Source organism: Perognathus longimembris, chromosome 10, assembly GCF_023159225.1.
Source record: "Perognathus longimembris pacificus isolate PPM17 chromosome 10, ASM2315922v1, whole genome shotgun sequence".
Lineage (NCBI taxonomy): Eukaryota > Metazoa > Chordata > Mammalia > Rodentia > Heteromyidae > Perognathus > Perognathus longimembris.
In genome coordinates this window covers 20,540,567-20,560,218 of record NC_063170.1, presented here as the reverse complement: position 1 = coordinate 20,560,218, position 19,652 = coordinate 20,540,567, and the positions used below count along the sequence as shown (strand labels likewise).

The 19,652-nt window shown below is 43.7% G+C and overlaps 1 protein-coding gene and 1 long non-coding RNA gene across 4 annotated transcripts in view; one reads left to right on the top strand and one right to left on the bottom strand.

Moving 5' to 3' along the window:
- The first annotated feature begins 1,931 nt into the window (after window positions 1–1,931).
- Window positions 1,932–15,951, top strand: LOC125358411. Its single transcript, XR_007212302.1, has 3 exons — window positions 1,932–1,942; window positions 4,169–4,173; window positions 15,365–15,951. It is a non-coding gene; the product is annotated as an uncharacterized LOC125358411 (long non-coding RNA).
- Psme3ip1 (proteasome activator subunit 3 interacting protein 1) overlaps window positions 2,093–19,652 on the bottom strand; it is a 30,031-nt gene continuing 12,471 nt past the window's right edge. For 2 of the 3 annotated variants that reach the window (XM_048355529.1, XM_048355528.1), the window contains exons 2-7: window positions 17,276–17,412; window positions 16,461–16,559; window positions 15,963–16,084; window positions 11,074–11,207; window positions 7,951–8,015; window positions 2,093–3,014 (exon numbers count right to left, since the gene is read on the bottom strand). In XM_048355529.1, coding sequence (XP_048211486.1) covers window positions 2,797–3,014; window positions 7,951–8,015; window positions 11,074–11,207; window positions 15,963–16,084; window positions 16,461–16,559; window positions 17,276–17,402 — 765 coding nt within the window. In that variant the 5' untranslated portion in view covers window positions 17,403–17,412 and the 3' untranslated portion in view covers window positions 2,093–2,796. Of the gene's footprint in view, window positions 3,015–7,950; window positions 8,016–11,073; window positions 11,208–15,962; window positions 16,085–16,460; window positions 16,560–17,275; window positions 17,413–18,858; window positions 19,049–19,652 lie in introns of those variants that run through there. The other variant, XM_048355530.1, reaches the window with a different exon arrangement.

Sequence of the window (19,652 nt, the reverse complement as noted above, 5' to 3'; positions counted from 1 at the left end):
TAGTTGGGGGGGCCTGGGAATATGGCCTAGTGGCAACAGTGCTTGTCTCATACATGAAGCCCTAGGTTCCATTCCTCAGCACCACATATATAGAAAAGGCCAGAAGTGGCGCTGTGACTCAAGTTGGGAGAGTGCTAGCCTTGAGCAAAAAGAAGCCAGGGACAGTGCTCAGGCCCTGAGTTCAAGGCCCAGGACAGCCCTCCCCACCAAAAAATGCTAAGGGGTGACAATGATCAAGATAAATTGTATTCACAAACTGCTCTGTTAAATGGCACCTCCTCTGTACAACTACTTAAATAAAAATAAAAAAATAAAAAGATGCTACAAAAAAAAAAAAAACCTAGTTGGTAAGGCAGGAATACAATCAGTAGGTTCTTGGTTGGGGTACCCAAATCTGCAAATGCTCAAGTCTCTTCTATCTAATGGTGCAGTACTTGTATAGGACCTACACATCCCACAGACTTGAAGTCATCTCCAGATTACTTAAATAGAATCTAATACATGTAAGTAACATGTAAAAAATTATACAGTTTAGAGAATGATGCTAGGGGAAATAATGTACATTTAGTATGGATCGAAGTCTTTTCTAAGACACTTTCCCATCCATGGTTGGATTAATATACAGACTGCCAATTATTATATTGAGGTTCTTTCTGTTTCTTTCTGTCTCTGTTCTATCCTTCACGATAGAACCATGATGTTTGCCTTGGATGCCTCCCCTTCCCATTAGTCTGCCCAGCTCCTGCTTTGCCAGCAACCATTTCTACAGAAGTTTATTTCAATTCCAGGGCTCTGCATGGATAGGTAGAAGAACAACGGATGAGCTATCTCTTCCGAGACACTAACGGCATAAATCTCTGTCAGCTCCAGTGCAGTGGCACATGCCTACAATCCCAGCACTTCGGAGGCTGAGGCAGGAAGATAACAAGTTGAGGGCTGATCTGGCCTCTATCATAAGAGAAAGGAAGAAAGTCTGAAGACTCTCCGTTTGCTCAAGACAGTCTAGCAGTGAGAGCAGAGAGCTGGCAGCACAGAGGAAGCAAGAGCTCATCCTGACAGACTTGTAAGTGTTTATGTACGGTTTTAATCCCTGCAACCACTTGTCAACTTCTTCCAACATCACCAGAGGTGGTGAGGTATAGTAATGGCCTCTGTAAAGTCAAACTGCATTACAATAGTGACTTTGATGTGCTTGGTCTGCCTCCTGAAATGGCTTGGGGTTGCTCTGGTATGAGCTGTAATCATGACAACACCATCACAGGAACAACGGAACAGAGAGGCAGAAGGTGCCTACACAGTTTTACCTACACGTCTTGTTTGTTAGCACGACACTGACGTGCCCACACCGACAGTCAGGAACAATTAGCACCAAGAAGTCCTGAGAAAGGCAGCATTTACAAGGCATGCACTGTGGGTGAAGGGAAGCCACCATCTGCCAATAGGCACCAGTGTGTTGCTGCACTGGAAGGGGAAAAGAAGTGGGTTGGATGAGATCCGGGGGCCTCTCTGCCCACGGTAAAGTGAGTAGCTTCTCTGCCTGCCAGCATCACAGTGCCAGCACATTCAGCGTGTGTCTCACTCAGTCTCACACCCAGGGAAAGAAAAACAATTGATGCTAAACGAAGGGGAAGAAAGCTGTTCTGATCTGTGCTGAAGCAGTGAAACACAGTCTGTCTTTCGAGCTCAGGTCCACCCGGGTCCTTGAGACCAGACTTTTACACCTCTTCTTTTTCCTTCCTTCTGTCTTCCTTCTTTCTCAAAGTGCTGAGTCCCTGGTCCCCCGGAGACAAAGAGGTTCTTGGCTGCTCTGTTTGGGAAGAGAAGAAGCTGCAGGGCAATGATTAAGGGAAAAGTACTGGGGCAGCACCGTAGGCTAGAAATAGCTTCCACAGTCAAAAGCCACAACTGTACTACTCATCAAGTAGAGCAGCGCCTCAGTGGAGTTCAGAGTATACTCATAACACAGGCGTGTCCCACTACTTTGCAATACTAGGATTCCAGAAGCTGCTAGAAATAGTCATCTCATTAACATAGCTACCAGCAGTTCTGGTTTCTGGCCATGATTAAATAAGGCCTGTTTAACTCTTCAACATTTAGAATCTTAAACCAAGTCTTTTATTTCAAGAACAAAAACAAGATAATTTGTCAGGTAGAGAAAAGCTGAGAAGATGGCTACCTTCTTATTACTAGTCCCTTCCTACACTCAGGTTGTTAGAGAGAAGAGCATGACTGAGAACGAGAAAAAGCTTTACAGAGAAGGTTGGTGTAGCCTGACAGCCCTGCAGGTGTGGGGATCATCTTTACTGAGTCACACATCAGGACAGCTTAGTTCCAGAGAGGCATTCCACCATGTTACCTGTCAGCCCTCCTTCCCCACATGCTCCAAACACAGCAGAGCCAAACAGCATGTGTCTACAACAGAACATTTAAACAGGTCCAGTAACTGCCCTTGCTTCCTTGTGCTGCTACAGGAAAGGAAAAAATGAGAAAGCAATAAAACTCAATGACTATGACTCCCTTTTGCAAGCCAACTATGCCTCTCCCCAGGGAACTGGCAGGAGCCTCCTCTGGGCCTCACCCCACCCTCACCATCAGTGAGGAAAGGCAGTGGACAGGTCTGGTCACCTGTGCTGGAGTGGAAAGAAAACCAAACAGTTCAGGCCATAAGTGGATTCTGGCACATTTTCAGGTCAGGTTCAAAGTGCCATGGTGTGCACAGGAAGCAGGCGGAGTTCTGTGAGGGTGGCGAAAAGTCTGAACCCGCTGGGGAGGAGCCTCCTGTGGAAAGGTCAGGAACTAGGGCGCCTCCAGGAAGGTGTTGGTTCGGAAGATGGAGGAGACGATCTTGCCGGTGGCATTGATGGTTCCCTCGCTGTCTGAGCTGGACTCAGAGTCGCTGCTCCCCGAGTAGGCGCCCAGGCCTGGGAGGATGCCGATGCAGACAGCAGCTGAGGGGCAGTGGATGGAGGGGCCGCTCAGGGACGTGCTTCCCAGAGACACACAGGACGAGGCCTCTGCAAAAAAAGAGGGCCAAAGTGAGGGCCCGTCACCACGGGCCAGTACCATGCCGGGGCATCCCCCACAGATGCCATGGAGCCCCCAAAGGGGGCTGTGCAGTCAAGACTCTGGTTATCCCCACTTTACAGGAGGAAGTGAGACACCGGGAAGTGAACTAACTTCTCAATGATAAGAGGCAAAGCTAGGACTGGAACCACATTCAAGGGACTTGAACCCCAGAGCCTGCCTAAATGTTCTTGTCTCCTCTCTGCTCCAAGATAGAGGACAAACGACCTTGCAGTGTTGCCTTCCCTGGTTTGAATTCCTGTCCTTACAAGTCATGGTCTTAGAGTCAGCTGAACTCAGATCTACTATCCTCCCCTTCTCACACCACACTTGACCAATATGCCAACCAGCACCAACACATCGTGAGGGCCAAACACTAGCTGCAGGAAAATAACATACTTTATGATGGAGGGCAATGGTCCCAAATGGGGAGAGAAGCAATTTAGAAAGTGATTAAACACAACCTTTGCTTCTAGTCCTATATGTCTTTTACAATTTTGGACAATCAAGCCACATGGGCCAACATTTTAAGACTATGTATGTTGTCAGCTCTTTTCTTCAGTAAGTCCAGTTATACAATTACTCCAGTGATGGAAAACCTCACACTAAGAAGGCTTAAGTATGCCTCTCCACCCCTTTTTCCAGCCTCATGTAGCCACTGTAACAACCTCATTATCCCTTTATTACCAACAACTTGTATTATCCGTGTTTACTAATAAGGGAAAATCAGATGCCTTGGCAAGTAGATAGGCTACTTACTATAGTAGGAAACATTAAACCAAACCTGAGTCAAGATATTAAAGCAGCTGGGCATCGGTGCCCCACACCTACAATCCTAGCTACTCAGGAGGCTGAGATCTGAGGATCGAGGTTCAAAGCTAGCCCAGACAGAAAAGCCCCTGTGAGACTCTCATCTCCAATTAACCACTCAAAAACCAAAAGTGGCACTATGGGGGCTGGGGATATAGCCTAGCGGCAAGAGTGCCTGCCTCGGATACACGAGGCCCTAGGTTCGGTTCCCCAGCACCACATATACAGAAAACGGCCAGAAGCGGCGCTGTGGCTCAAGTGGCAGAGTGCTAGCCTTGAGCGGGAAGCAAGCCAGGGACAGTGCTCAGGCCCTGAATCCAAGGCCCAGGACTGGCAAAAAAAAAAAAAAAAAAAAAAAGTGGCACTATGGCTTAATGGTAGAGCACTAGCCTTGAGTGAAAGAGCGAGCTCAGGAACAGAGCCCAACCCTGAATTTAAGCCCCACGACTGACAGGAAAGAAAAAAAACCAAAAACCAAAAAACAAAAAAACGAAAGAGATACTGAAGTTCACTGCAAAGTAAAGGATGGAGTTCCTAGCCATTGTCGCAGGCTGAGAAATGCAGCCCTTTCTGGGATTTGTCTTCAAAGCACCAACATCTCACATGCCTCACAAAAATGCAAAAAGGGCCAGGTATTGTGATTCACATAGCTAATTCCAGGTATTCCCAAGGCAGAGATGATGATGATCAAAAATAGGGTGGGAATGGTGGTATACTCCTCTTATCCCGGCTACTATTAAGAGGCATGCAGAGGAGGATGGTAGTTAGAGGCCAGTTCAGTTGAAAAAGAATGACATCTTAACTGAAAAAGATTAAAAAGCCAAAGAGGGCTGAAGGCATGGTTCAAGTGGCAGAGCACTTACCTAACAAGCACAAGGCTCTCTGAGTTCAAGCCCAAGTACCTCAGGAAAAGAAAAAGAACTTAGGAAAGGATGTATTTTTCTCAGGAGACGGAAAAAAATAATAAGAGGCTAAAAATGTTATCATATGCCAGCCCAGTCTCATCTTTTCTGGTTGATTTGAAAAGGGAGAACAAAGAGAATGAGGCTGCAAAGGGATAGCAATGTTGAAGCACGTACGTGTAGAAATAACAGAAAACAATAGCAGAGACAGCAGGGATAAGCATACAGAAGCAGAGGCAAAAACTTGCAACACATACCACAAAAGCTAATGTCTTTAAGATAAGAGTCTTTCCAATCTATAATCTGCAAGAAAAGTAGGCAGAGGACATTCACAGGTCACAGAAAAAGAAACACAAGTCTTCACACAGAAACAGAAACAATTAGGAGGGAATGTGTGAGGAAGCTAACTCGGTATAAATACAGTAATTGAAATTTCAGTGACCTTCAAACCTAAGTGAAGTTCATAAGAAGCATTTGCTGCAGCATTGTGCACGGTAGCAGAAGGCTGGAGATAACCCAAAGGTCCATTAGTAAGTGGCGGACTACAAGCTCTGTAATGGGCTCTCCCTTGGGGAGTGTGTAGCATGTGGGAGGCCCTGGGTAATCCCCAGCACTACAAAACAAAGAATAAAGGATCTTCACCTGTTCCCCAAGACAATATGCTAAATGAAGAAGGCCAGAGGAAGAACAGTGTATATACATAATAATTCTTAGGGGATGGTATACACCCATACATATGGATAACTATGTCTGAGAGCAATGGCTACCATTGGTGGTGGAGAACATGGGAAGCTTACTTTTCACTCCTCTTGCCTGAGAGCTTATTGTGTACCCCAATAACTGCAGGGCCCTAGAAGGCAAGGTCTCTTTCTTTGCCATTTTATCCCCAGGGAACAAAGCATGGGTCTGGCACATAGTGGCCTGAATTCAAAAAGTGTGACAATGCAAGAAAATATGCTCTTACTGCAAATTGCTAAGTTGGGATGGGAAGGTGATAGTCAAAATCGGATGCTTTTTAAAGTGTCAGACGCATCAGTTCTCTCTCTCCTCTCCCTTTCTTTCTCATTACTTGAGCATTCATTGTATATTTTGCACCACATATAGAATGATACTTTCCGTGTTCTGGCAGAAAAATTCTGGTAGAATAACTGAAGAGGATGAGAAAAAAAAATCAAGTTCTGAGCACCTACAAGGTGCTCAAGGGAAGAAAGAAGCCAGCTACAGAACAGTGACTGAGGAAATGGACCACTTGGTATCCAAGGGTTTAAGAGAAAAGATTGAGACCTTTAGTTATTTAGGAAGCTTCAAGAAAGAAAGATTGCAACTCTTGACAAATTCCATTCCCAAAGCTGTTCACTGTCCAAAGCAGAATAAAATGGTGCCCTCTGATCTCGCCCATTTGGTGAAGCTTCCTGCCAATTTCTGCATTTGCTAGACCACAATATATCAAATTAACACAGAAAATTACAAATAGGAAACATTCTTGGGATTCGGGGAGATACGTGACTTGAGTAGAGGGCCAACCATGCATTCAAATATTCTGCCCAGGCTAGTTTTTGGCAGGGAAGCTAAATGTCTGTCAAGGACATCTTCTGCAGGACTCACCTTCAGGTTATCTACTGCTGAGGACAAGTCTCAGAAGCAAACTGTGGGGGCATTCTTTTGGGGGGAAATTCCTTGCCTATCTTCTGCTAAAAGGATGCAGGAGTAGGAAGAAGGCAGTTAGAAGGACAAAAATAATAGTAATAACAGATCTGAAACACAAATGTCTGCCTGGGATAATTCAAAGAAGACACATAGTTTTCCTTCCCACTGATTCACTCCAACAATCCCTACCCAGGATTTATCAACTTACTGGTTGAAATGTGCTTAAGATTCCTATGAAGCTAAATTCCTAAATACTGGATGAAAAATTATCTTCTGTGGTATTCTCAGGGAATTTGTTCCAAAACCTACCCTTATTTAAAATGGTAGAGTAGTTGCATGTAATATATATATATATATTACATATATACATATATATATATATAATCTCACATACTTTAAGCCTAATCATTTTCAGTACACAATTTTTTCTTTTCCAATATTTTCATTATAGTTAGTTGAACCCATAGATACAGAACACAAGTGTACATATTTATCCTATCTAAGTACACATATATTTGTGCATACAAAGAATAGGTCTGGATGGGTACATAAGGAATGTATAGGGGCTGGGAATATGGCCTAGTGGTAGAGTGCTTATCTCGTATGCATGAAGCCCTGGGTTTGCAACACCACATATACAGAAAAATCCAGAAGTGGCGCTGTGGATCAAGTGGTAGAGTGCTAGCCTTGAGCAAAAAGGCACTCAGGGACAGTGCTCAGGCCTGAGTCCAAGCCCCAGGACTGACTGGGGGGGAGGGGGGAGGAGGGAGAAGAAAGAAATGAACAATACTTCTTCCTTGTGGAAAAGAAAGAACTGGATTGAAGACAGTGTTGGTAGAAGAGAGGCTCTTCATTCATGGTCCTTTTTATAAGCAGATTCTAGAGCAAAAGGATAAAAGCAACAGCCTACCATTACTGGTATTCTAGGGGTCATTTTAAAAAGTGATTTTTTGAGATAAAGAAACACAATCTGTTTTTTAATGATCAGTTTAATAGAGTCAATTCTGGGTGAAACCAAAAACAGACTTGAATTTCTCATTTCTAATCCAGCCTCTAAGGACATTCCCCTTCATTTACTTGGTGTTACTTGATATAGAGGCAGATTCATCACATAAAAGTCACTAGCAAAGCAAGTGTACTCCTGGGAATTGTATTAAAACTTCTAGGCTCAATCCAACCATCAGCAGGAGCCAGGCATTCTACTTTCCATGGTAGCAAGCCAGGTGAAATCAAGAAATTTGACATTTGGCAGAGACAGAAGCAAAGCCTTTGTGCATATAGGTCGCCTGACCAGGGCTCTGTAAGCATTCCTAGGAGAGCAGTTGTCACCAGCTCGGTGGCATCGAACATATTTCTTTTGCAGGGCAGCTATAGACTATAAAAGTTCAGTATAGACTATAAAAGTTTAGTAAACTAAGTTTAGGAAGGCTTGTATGAAGACAGGAATGCACTCATTTACAGCTGCAATGATCCCAGTTTCTTGCTGTGATTCACAAGTTGTATGAGTAAAAGAGAAGATGCCACCTACCTTGGCTCTTCTCATCTGGGTCAGGGTCTGATTTCAGTCTTTTCACACTGTTTCCACTCTCTGAGCTGTAACAAAAACATGGTAATCTCAGCCATGACCAGTCTCAAGGATCAAAGCTTATGGAGTCAGGGGCTCTAGAAACCATCATACGGGTTACAAGAAGCTTCAGGGAGCTGGAATGATCTGAAATGGAAAGTCTTTTTTTTGGGTTCCTAATTAAAGTTCACTTCTGCTAAAGGGCCTGCCACAAACAGGAAACCATGTAAGCAAGCACTCAGGTGGGCAGTGCACCAGGTTTCGTCCCTAACACAGCACTACCCTTTATACTGATTGGTGAGAAATTATGCTCACAATTTTGCAATTGGCTAGTTTGAAATGGGTTCAGAGTTTATCTGAGCAATCAACTAAAACCAGAATACCTGGTCAAAACTTGTCAGAGAAACAATTCTTACTCTAATGCTCTACTACCTGAGCCATGCCTCCAGCCCCTAGTACAATTCTTATAACAGGAGTGGCTACCCTTAAAAAGATAGTGCTATCTGGGTGCCTGTGGCTCACACCTGCAATCCTAGCTCATCAAAAGGCTAAGATCTGGGGGTGGCAATTCAAAGCCAGCTGAGGCAAACAAATCCAAGAGACTCTTATTCCCGATTAACCAGAAAAAAGATGGAACTGGAGACAAGGCATAAGCAGTAGAGTGCCAGGCATGAATGAGCGAAAAGACCAAATGAGAGTAGGAGACCCAGAGTTCAACCCCCGGTACAGGCGTACGCACACGCACACACGCACGCGCGCACACACACATGCGCACACACACACACACACACACACACAAATCAAGATGTACATACAAGCCACAATGTAATTAAGTTAGGTATCAGTAATACATGATGAATAGCATATTTCACAGCTTCTAAGACACCATTGAATGTGTTAAAATGTGGGGGAAGAAAAACGTTTAATTTAGAACTACTGAAAATATGCTACTTCAACACAAATTTTAAAATATATTTCTCAATTGTTCCTGAACCTAAGTCACATGGGAAATTTTTTAAATACTAAGAAGGAAATATAAAACTTGTATTTTTAAAAAGCTGAGGAAATTTTGCAGCACTGACTTATAACTGAAAATGAATGAGCTAGATATCCAACAGTTGTCTATGCCAACCAAGGAAGTATCCTTTTGATTAAGGCATGAAATGGGTGCTTCTTCAAGGCTTCCTCCACACACACACAAGCAGCAGACCTTTACCAGGCATTACAATCACCCAGAAACATTAACAATCAAGAACCCCAATCTTCAAATTAGTGCACCAGAATGTGTAAGGCCTGGGGAATCCACCTAAACTTCACAAGCACATCTAATAAACCCAGGGCAGAGATTATTGGGAATTCCTGCCCCAAGAGGCAAATTCATTACTTTGCTCTTGCAAAGCAACATTAAGTGATGTAGTTCCACAACCCAAGAGAGCTTCTATGCAGGTCATCAAATAAGTTAAAAGAGCATTTCTAAGGTGATTTAAGTAAGAGATAGTTAAAATACCCACTTGGCATCAGCAAGGGCTTGAAGAACCCTTCCTTGGCACAATCCAGTAAAACTACTCAGGTCTGAGTCCTAAGATTGTGGTGCTTGCATGGCAACTTGCATGAGTTCTTGAGAGGAGTGATTCATAGCTATGGGCCCTTTTCAGGCTACTCATCCTCCCCTCGCCTCTGCTGTGCCACAACGACATTTCACATGTAGGCAATGTTCTTAGGAACATCTGCAGCAGATAGATGGTGTGCCAAACCGCAAGACTGCATCGATACACTCCTTTCAAAACACATGGCTGGCTGCCAATATACCATATTGATTTTCCTAATAGACTACACTTAAAGTTAACATCATTTTGCTCATGGTCTGGTGGTCCAACAGATTCAATCACCCTGTGCCATTTTAGGACTTGAAAAGGGAGGAGAAGCATGACAAAGAAGTTATCTCTGGGTAGTGCCACCATCTCCATGTCAATCAAACTGAGCCACAGCCAGGTCAGCAACCCTGTCACAGCTGCTACATTCTTTCAATGTCTTTGAAGCAGCTGTTCACTCTGCCTGGGATGTTCTCTTGTTTATCAAAGCCCTAGTGTCCTACTCAATCAGCATTTTTTTCTTTCCTTAAAAAAATTTTTTTTTTTGTTTTATTGGCTGTGGGGCTTGAACCCAGGGCCAGGGTACTGTTTCTGACTGAGCCTGTTTGTGCTCAAGGCTAGTGCTCTATCACTTGTGCCACAGCGCCACTTCTGGTTTTCTGGTGGTTAACTGGAGATGAGAGTCTCAAGGATTTTTCTGCCTGGGCTGGCTTTGAACCACTAACCTCAGATCTCAGCCTCCTGAGTATCTAGGATGGTAATCCTAGCATGAGGCTCTGGTGCCAGGCTTTTGTTTCATTTTTGAAAGAAAAACTGTATGTAGTCTAAGACTATGTGTAGTCACGCACACACACAGTCTCTCTCTCTCTCTCTCTAGATATGACTATATATATATATATATATATACATACATATATATATAGTCTAAGAGTATATGTAGTCTAAACTAACCTGGAACTCACAATCCACCTGCCTGAGCCTCCTCAGGGCTGGGATTATAAACACATGCCATTATACTATACCTGGCTGCAAGCATCATGTTTTGAATGCTGTCCCTAGCTAGAACTCCCCTTAACCCCCCCAAGCAGAATGTGCTCTTCTTCCTTGTATTAGTTACCCTCTACACAGTCTTTGACTCAACCATGCTGCCTCACGTGCCTGAAAACAGGCTCACATACTGAGTTCCTGCTCCTCTACCACTGTGTGGCCCTGGACAAACGTTCTCAACATCTCCAACTGTCATGCTTCCCGTTAGTATGACAGAAATTATAGTAATTGGTAGTAAAGTTATCATAAGGAGACTATGTTAAAAATGGTCAGAGAGCAAGAGTCAAAGACTACAAGAAACACCAAATCTGAAGGGAAAAGAGCTGCATACATAGAAGGAAGTCCCCAGACACCTACGCTGAGTAACCTTTTGCTCTAGATACCATTACAAGTGCAGTTAACAGGGCACATGGCCAGAGGGAGGTTCACGGTGTGAGTGCTGGCTGACCTCTTATGCTTCACGGCTCCTGCCAACAGCTTCGCCTGGGAGAACTTGTTCTTGGTTTCTATGGGTTTCGCAGCCAGTTTCTTCTCCAGCTCTTTCTTATTTTCGGTGGAATTGCCCACCTTGTTGAGATTACTGTGAGTTACAGGTTAAGGGTCAAACTAAACAAAGGAAGAGCAGCCATATGCCATGGTACATTGAGAACAAGAATAATCTATTGGCCCCTCTAAGCCCCCATGTTTTCCTTATTTACACAAGTAATACAAAAACAAAACAAAACAAAAAAATTCCTTGCCTCTTTATTCTGCAGGTCAAATTCAGCTGATTTGAACCCAAAGGAAGATAGCATAATCAAGCCCAAAATGACATATGGAAACAAAGATACTAAGGAATAAAAGGAAAGGGGGCGGGGCGGGGAGAATGGCAAATAGGAGCTTCTTCCTTCATGGGGTGAATCAGGATTGTGCATAATGTCCTCATGACTGCAGTGGCCCTCAGTCTCCACACTTTTACTGCTCTACTGCAACAACTACTCTGCCTCAGGACCTGCCTCTTGATTTCAATGACGGAAGGTTTTTTATTGTAGGCCTTGGGGCTTGAACTCTGGGCCTGGGTGCTGTCCATGAGCTCTACAGCTCAAGGCTAGTGCTCTACCACTTGGAGACACAGCCCACTTCCCACTTTCTGGGGTTAAATGGAGATAAGAGTCTCATGTACTTCCCAACCTCGATCCTCAGATCTCAGCCTCCTGAGTAGCTAGGATTACAGGCATGAGGCTCTGGTGCTGGTGAGGGAAATAATTTTATGCAAACAGGCTGTTTTTAAAAGCATAGCCGGGGCTAGATGTGCTGGTACACACCTGGAATCCCAGCACTGAGGAGGCTGGGGCAGGAGTTCCAGGTCAGCCTGGGCTTCACAGTGAGACCCTGTCTCCGAAAAGAAAGCAGAAGTAGGAGTGTGGCTCAAGTGGTAGAATGCTAGGCTTCAACACAAAAAGCTCAGGGACAGAGGCCAGACCCAGAATTCAAGCCCCAGGATGGGAACACACACACACACAAGAAAAAGAAAAAAAGCACGAACCAAGCACAATGTCACCTCATTTTTCTGCTTGGGTCCAATTTTTGGTGTATAAGGTCAGACATGTACTGTTCTCTCCACCAGCCCCTCACTCCTGACCACCACCCCACCCCCTGAACCATTCTTTACGTTCTTCTGCACACTTAGTAGACAATAGCTAAGAAGTCTGGGGTGGTGTAAGTTGCCATTGTGCATTACTGGAACAACAGTGACATCTAGTGCCCAAGAAACCTGAGAAGCAGCCCAAAGCAGCAGGAGACATCATCAGTTGAGTTGTCTTCATATTTTCCAACCAAAAACAATGGGATTGGCTCAATGAGGTATTTTTAAAATTTCAGTTTTACTATACATTTTGTATATAACATGAAAATGGAACTACATAAATTGAGGGAATGAGTGGGATTGGGAGAGACAGGAGTGAATGATGAAGAGGTGACATTGATCAAGATACATTGTGCTTACAAACTGACAGGTAGAATTGAAAGCTCTTTGTCCAACTACTTAAGGACAATTTTTTTTTAAAAAATAAAGAATTTAAAATAGTTAAATATTAAGTTAGCATGAGAAGAAACAAGATCTATTCTATTTACATGGCACAAACTACATCTTATTTGTACTCAGCAGTATGACATTACAAAATGTATCTTGGGGGTGTATCGCAGTGGTAAAGTGCCTGCCTAGTATGTGACAGGAAGCTCTGGGTTTCATCCCCAGGACTGCAAAAAATAAAAAATAAAAATAAAATGCATCATGTTATAATGAGCAAAAGCAGGAGTCAGATCCTAATCTAGAGATCTAATAAGCAAATGTCTGATCCTTCCACTCCTATCTCCACATGCCTCTGACTATTTGCATGTTTGGGAATGGAAGGCCTGGTTTTCTTCAGCTTTTCTAAACAGGCAGAACTTTCCAGTTACTGTTGGAGTCTCTTCAACACTGTACCGAAATGTTACAGAACAGCACAGTGTTTGTTCTTTCTTCCCTTTGAGTTGCAAACTGAAGGGCTTCTTACATTCACAGCCCTGCTATCCAGAATGTCCTCTGGGAGATGTTCTGTCTTATTTGCTAGACTGCCAACCAAAAACAAGACAAAATTCAACTGAGAAGTGTAATTAGTGCATTCCCTCAGAGAAAAAAGCTGACCACATGGGTCTGCCTATCTTTACAAATGTAATCATTTAATATTTATTATGGGGTCCATCAAGGCAGGAGTGAAGGGGGTGCAGAAGACTCTATCTCAATCCTTCAGTTGAGACAGAGGTATAACTTAGACCAACAACTATCTCCACATTGCACCTAAATACTACTGACAAACTGAGACTGTGAGCCAGGACTTCTGTTGCCAGTTTAGATCTACATGGAACTCCAGGGACTCTGTCCACATTTGTTCCTTTCTTTCCTTCCTTCCCGTTTCTCTTTTTCTTTCATTTCCTTCCTTCCCTCCACCACCCCTTTTTGTTTGTTGGTCATAGGGCTTGAACTGGGCCTGGGCACTGTCCCTGAGTTTCTTTTGCTCAGGACCAGAGCTCTACCAGTTTGGGCCACAACTCTACTTCTGGTTTTCTGGTGGCTAATTGGAGATAAGAATCTCATAGACTTTCCTGCTTTGAACTGCATGCCTCAGATCTCAGCCTCCTGAGTAGCTAGGATTATAGGTGTGAGCCACCAGCACCCAGCTATTTCTTTCTGAGATAGGATCTTAGTATGTAGGTTCAGGCTGTCCCAAATCTCATGATCCTCCAATCTTAGTCTCGTGAGTGCTGGGATTACAGATATGCACCACACCTAGCTCCGTCCTAACTATGAAATCTCTTACATACTCCTGGGCATGAAAATGCCAACTACCAGCCACATGATGAATCCTACAGAGAATTTCTAAAGGGAAGCTTATTTAAACACAGTAGTAGTAATGAGGCTACTCAACCTATACACTTGCAATAGTTAGGATGACCATATTAATGTGTCGTGCTAGTCACTTGTTCACATATTTACTGAGAATCTAATATATACCAGAGACTAGGTAAATCAGTAGTGACTAAGCCCTGGTGTGTTTTTTGTTTGTTTTTGCCAGTCCTGGGGCTTGGACTCAGGGCCTGAGTGCTGTCCCTGGCTCCTTTTTGCTCAAGGCTAGCACTCTACCACTTGAGCCACAGCACCACTTCTGGCGTGCGTGCGTGCGTGTGTGTGTTGCTGAAGAATCGAACCCAGGGGCTTCATGTATGTGAGGCAAGCACTCTACCACTAGGCCATATTCCCAGCCCCCTGGTGTTTTTTTTGTTTGTTGGTCCTAGAGTTGTAACTCAGGGCTTGTGCTTGAGAGGCAGGCTCTCCACTGAGCCATGCCTCTAACCCCAAGTCCTGATTCTGGTGGAATCTTTACATTTCAACTGTAGAGATAAAGACAAACCAAGGGAAAAAAAAGAAGATTTTCAGATAGCAACTAGTGCTGTTTTAAAAACTGTATTACAGAGCTGAGGCTACAGCCCAGTGGTATGGCAAATACATAGCACGCACAAAGCCCTGGGTTCTATCCCCAGCACAAAGAAAAAAAGTTGGAACAGACAGCATTGAAGTAGGGGTAACTGAAATTGGGTACTTGGAGGAGGAGTCTGAGGAGTGGTAAGCTAAGACCTGAGTGCCATGAAATGTTAGTAAAATATGAGTGCAGAATATTGCAGACCAAGGAAACAATAAAAGCTTAAGGTCCTGAGCTACAATCAAAGTTGGATGTGAGAGAGGAACTGGAAGACTAGAAAAACAGATAACATGAGGAAGAGTGGTTTGAACACACAAAGGAGCAGTGGCTAGATTAAATCATGTGGTATGCAATCCAGAAGGTAACTTCAGGATTGGTCAAGTGGTTGCCTAAAGTGAAGGAGTTCCTGGATCCAATCACTAGTGGGGGGGGTGGGGGACTGTGTAGGGCGGGAAAGGGGGGGGCGTGCTGTAGACTTAAGTATAAAGGAAGTCAGAGTATTTCAAGTAAGAAAGGGACATGATGCCATGTAGGTTTTTTAAAGTTCCTGGATTGTAAAGGGATGAAAGTAGAAACAGAACTAGATGGGCACAGAGTCCATAACTATTGCAGTGACAGGAGACACAGCAAGAATTCGATTTTGAGTATATTTTGAAAGGAGTTTTTAGCTCAGGAAGGTGGAAGTGGAAGAGCATAGTTACTGAGACTAGAGTCTAGGAAGACCATAAAATGAAACTGCAGTGGAAGACAGAGGTATACAGCACTGAACTGACAATTCTGATTCAGCCAACTTACATTTGCCTATGAAGACATTCAAGCTGGCCCTGATGCTGTACATCTGTGACTTTAGGGCTTGAGGCAGGAGCACTATACAATGAGACCCTGGCTGAAGTAACTTCTGTTGGGTCTTCTATGGGGACAACGCCCACTGTACCAGGAGGAAAGTCTTATTGAGAACAGAGGGAATATACTGTAAGTCAAATCTTTTTTTTTTTTCAGTATTTCAATAAACACTGATTATGTACAGTCTGGGGGAAAAAATGAACAGAGTGTAGTTGTGAAACATGTCCTTTTTACACTCAGAAGCAGTTTCTCCCTGGATGAAGTTGACTGAATTGCCCATCTGTCTCTCTAATCCCACATGGCAAGACTACTCTGCTCTGACTTTGAGGACTTATACCTTCAGTTAATCCTAAAGGATGTGAATTTTTTATTATGACAGACTTCACAAATGACTGCCAGTCATCTATTCAGTGGCAGGTACCAGTGTTGAAAGAGACCTTACACATCACCACATGGAAAATGACATTTGACAGGGTTCTCAAAGTACAAAGGATATTCTGTATTCCTTCAGTTCTTTGAGTTCTTCTTCTCTTCGCTGCTTTTCTATTAGTTCCTGCTGCCGAGAAACCTCATCAAGGAAGTTGGTCTCATCTTCATCTAAGCCTCTTACCATGTTCTCTGAGGAAATAATTAAACAAGGAATGCTGGGGCAGGCTAAGGAGCAAATACAGTCTTTTCTGACTTTCCCTTTTCTCTTTCCTAATAAACAGCAAGTCTTTAGAGGTTTAGAAAACAAAGCTTTCAAACATCATGGCTTTGAGATAGATAGCATAGCATAAAATTAAGACATTTCTCCCATTACTAGATATTAACAGATATTAGCAGAGAACTAAAATGGTATCTTGAGCTCTAAACAAAAATGCTCGATGTGCTATAGAAGGCAGAGGGCTGTCTCTTTTCCACCAAATGAGCATCTGGAGACTAGGTAATCAAGACAATTCCACTGCTAATTAGAAAGAGTGTTGCATGAGGCAAAAGTGCATCTGAAGCTTACTAAATTTGAACTGCTCCTCATACTCCTGCTGCTTCCTGTCTTTCTGCTCCTGCAGCCGTTCATATAGAGACCGAGGGTCATACACCTCCTCCGGACATTCTGAAAGGAAAACGAGGAAAGGAAGGGGAAGCGGAGAAGACAAGACATTTTAGAAAAATGATGTCATATTACTTTGGAATCGCAAAGACTTGTACAGATAACATCATGTCTCAGCAATAACTGAGGCGATAATAAAACAAAATAGCTGGGCTGGGGATATAGCCTAGTGGCAAGAGTGCCTGCCTCGGATACACGAGGCCCTAGGTTCGATTCCCCAGCACCACATATACAGAAAACGGCCAGAAGCGGCGCTGTGGCTCAAGTGGCAGAGTGCTAGCCTTGAGCGGGAAGAAGCCAGGGACAGTGCTCAGGCCCTGAGTCCAAGGCCCAGGACTGGCCAAAAAAAAAAAAAAAAAAAAATAGCACAAGTCCACAGCTTCCCTTTGCCCCTTTGAGAGGGGCAAGCAGCTCTCAAAGCCATTTGTCAATGTCAACAGGGCCCACAGCCTGAGACAGCTCAATGGATGTGCAGCCAGACCGAACCCTCCACACAGACCACGGATCTACCTTCAAAGAAACATACAGACTAGCAGAATCTCCTGGAGGCTGTGTGATGGAGAGCATCCTGGTTCTGCCATGGAAGCCTTACACAGGCTGCTTCACCCTCTGGGCCTGGGGTCCTCATCTCTAAAGTGAGAACCATTAGCACCTCATTGGCTGGGTTGCTGTGAGGACTAAGATCATTACATTGAGTGTCCAGCTACAGGCTTACACACCTTCTGGATCTTCAGGTTTTCGAACTTTCTCCCATTCTTCTTGCCTCTTTTTGCGTCGTTCATCTAGTTCTGCCTCGGACACAAACCTCTTTTTGATGACAAGGTTACCATCATCTCCTCCATCCATAATGGACAGTCTATACAAAGAGGAGAGAGGAAAAGAGAGAGGAAGGAGAGAAAAGAGGAGAGGGAGAGAAGAGAAAGAGGAGAAAGAAAGAGAAAAGAGAAAGAGGAGAGAGGAGAAAGGAGAGAGAGGAAGGAGGAGAAGAGGGGAGGGAGAGACTATAATTAAAATTCCAAAGAAAAACAAGATTTAGCTGACTCACCCAAAAATACTTAAATTTTTCTTCCAGTTTCAAACTGAAAAAAAAAATTCTAAGTATTTCTTTTCTAGGTCATTGATGACCACACATATTTTACACTGTCCCCAAGCTTATTTTTACTCAAGGCTAGCACTCTATTGGAGACAAGAGTGTCATGGACTTTGCTGCCCAAGCTGGCTTCAAACCACAATCCTCGGATTTCAGCCTCCTGAGTAGGTAGGATTACAGACAGGAGCCACCAATGCCTAGCTATCAGGTAGTTTTTTTGAACCTCTGTTCCACATACAAAGTCAGCAAGGATCTAGAGTAATTCCACAGTAAACATTACACTTGCAGTTTTCTCTATTCTAGACAAATTGGCCTCCTGAGCACTCCACCTTTTCTGTAGTTCTTACTTGACTTTAATTTCTGTAAATTTGGGGGGGGGGAGGCAGTGATACTGAGATTTAACTCAGGATTCAAGTTCACTAGGCAGGCATTCTACAACTAGGCCATAACTTTTTTTGTGCACTGGCTATTTATATTGTTTTGCAAGAACTAGAACTTGGGGCTTTGCATTCACTTGGTTTGCTTGCACAGCCATGCCACTTGAACCATGTCTCCAGCCCAGTGTTCTGCTAGTTATTTTGGAGATGGAGTCTCATAGACTTTCCTGCTTAGGCTGGTTTCAAACCATGGTCCTCCAGATCTCAGCCCCTTTAGTAACCAGGATTACAGACATGAGCCACCAGCATCTGGCCTGCATTGGAGATATATGTATATATATATATATATATTTTTTTTTTTTAATTTTGTCAGTTGTGAGGCTTGAACTCAGGGCCTAGGGGCTAGCCCTGAGTTTTTTCGCTCAAGGCTAGCACTAGTGCCACTTCTGATTTTTCTGGCAGTTAACTGGACATAGGAGTCTTATGGATTTTCCTGTCCATGCTGGCTTTGAACTGCGATCCTAAGATCTCAGCCTCCTGAGTAGCTAGGATTACAGGTGTGAGCCACAGGCTCCAGGCTTGCATATGGTATTTTTGATGGGGTGTCTCTTTTTGCCCAGGCCTATGCCTGGATTGATTCTAACTACTTCACACTTTTTGCCATGTATGGGATGTTCAGCAAATCCCACCATGCCCAGCTTCTTCCACTGAAATGAGGCCTCATGAACTTTTCTGCCTAGGGTTGGCCTGAACATCAGTCTTCCCAATCTCAACCTCCTACATAGCTGGGAGAACATGCTTGAACCACCAGCTACTAGTTGAGAAAAGGTCTCACCTGGGTTGGCCTTGAAATATTATCCTACCAATATCACCATCCCAAGTGGCAGGGATTATAGGTCTGAGCCTCTAGCACCGTTCTCTTTTACATGTAACATATGGCTTCCTGAAATTTCTGTCTCAGAGACATAATACTACCTTGATTTTTACTTGATCTTGCTTCCAAAGAGATTCAGTGAACCTTACATACTCAAAAAGACTTAGAGATGGGGTTCAGTCAGTAGGGCAAGAAACGACAGGCCTAGGGGTACACAAACCATAAATGGAGAAAGAAAGACTAGAAGAATCTGGATTTCCCAACTTCTAGTATAAGCTGACTCCTTAAATCTGGCCTTTGTTCTGTTAATGAATGTTTGTGACACTTAATATTCTATCTTCAACTCCTTTCTCACTCCCTCAACAATGTCATGTATTTTGGGGGAGATGAGAGAGCTGGGGTTTAAACCCCATGTCTTGTGCTTGCTGGGTAGACCATTTATACTTTTACTAATTTTTTTGTTAGGGTCTCATTTTTGCTGGAGCCAAGTCTGGACCACAATCCTCCTACCCATGACACCCAAGTAGCTGGATGTACTTCCATCACACCTAAGTTATTTTTGTTAAGGTGGAGGTCTCACTAACATTATGCCTGGAGTGGCCTCAAACTGTAATCCTCCAGATCTCATTTGCTTCATGCCTATCTTGATGCAGAAGATTCCCAAATCTCTTCTCTCTCTATATCTACCTGAACCTTGCTTCAGGGAAGATGGGAGAAGGAAACCAAAGCGTATGTATTACTCCTTTTATAGTAAA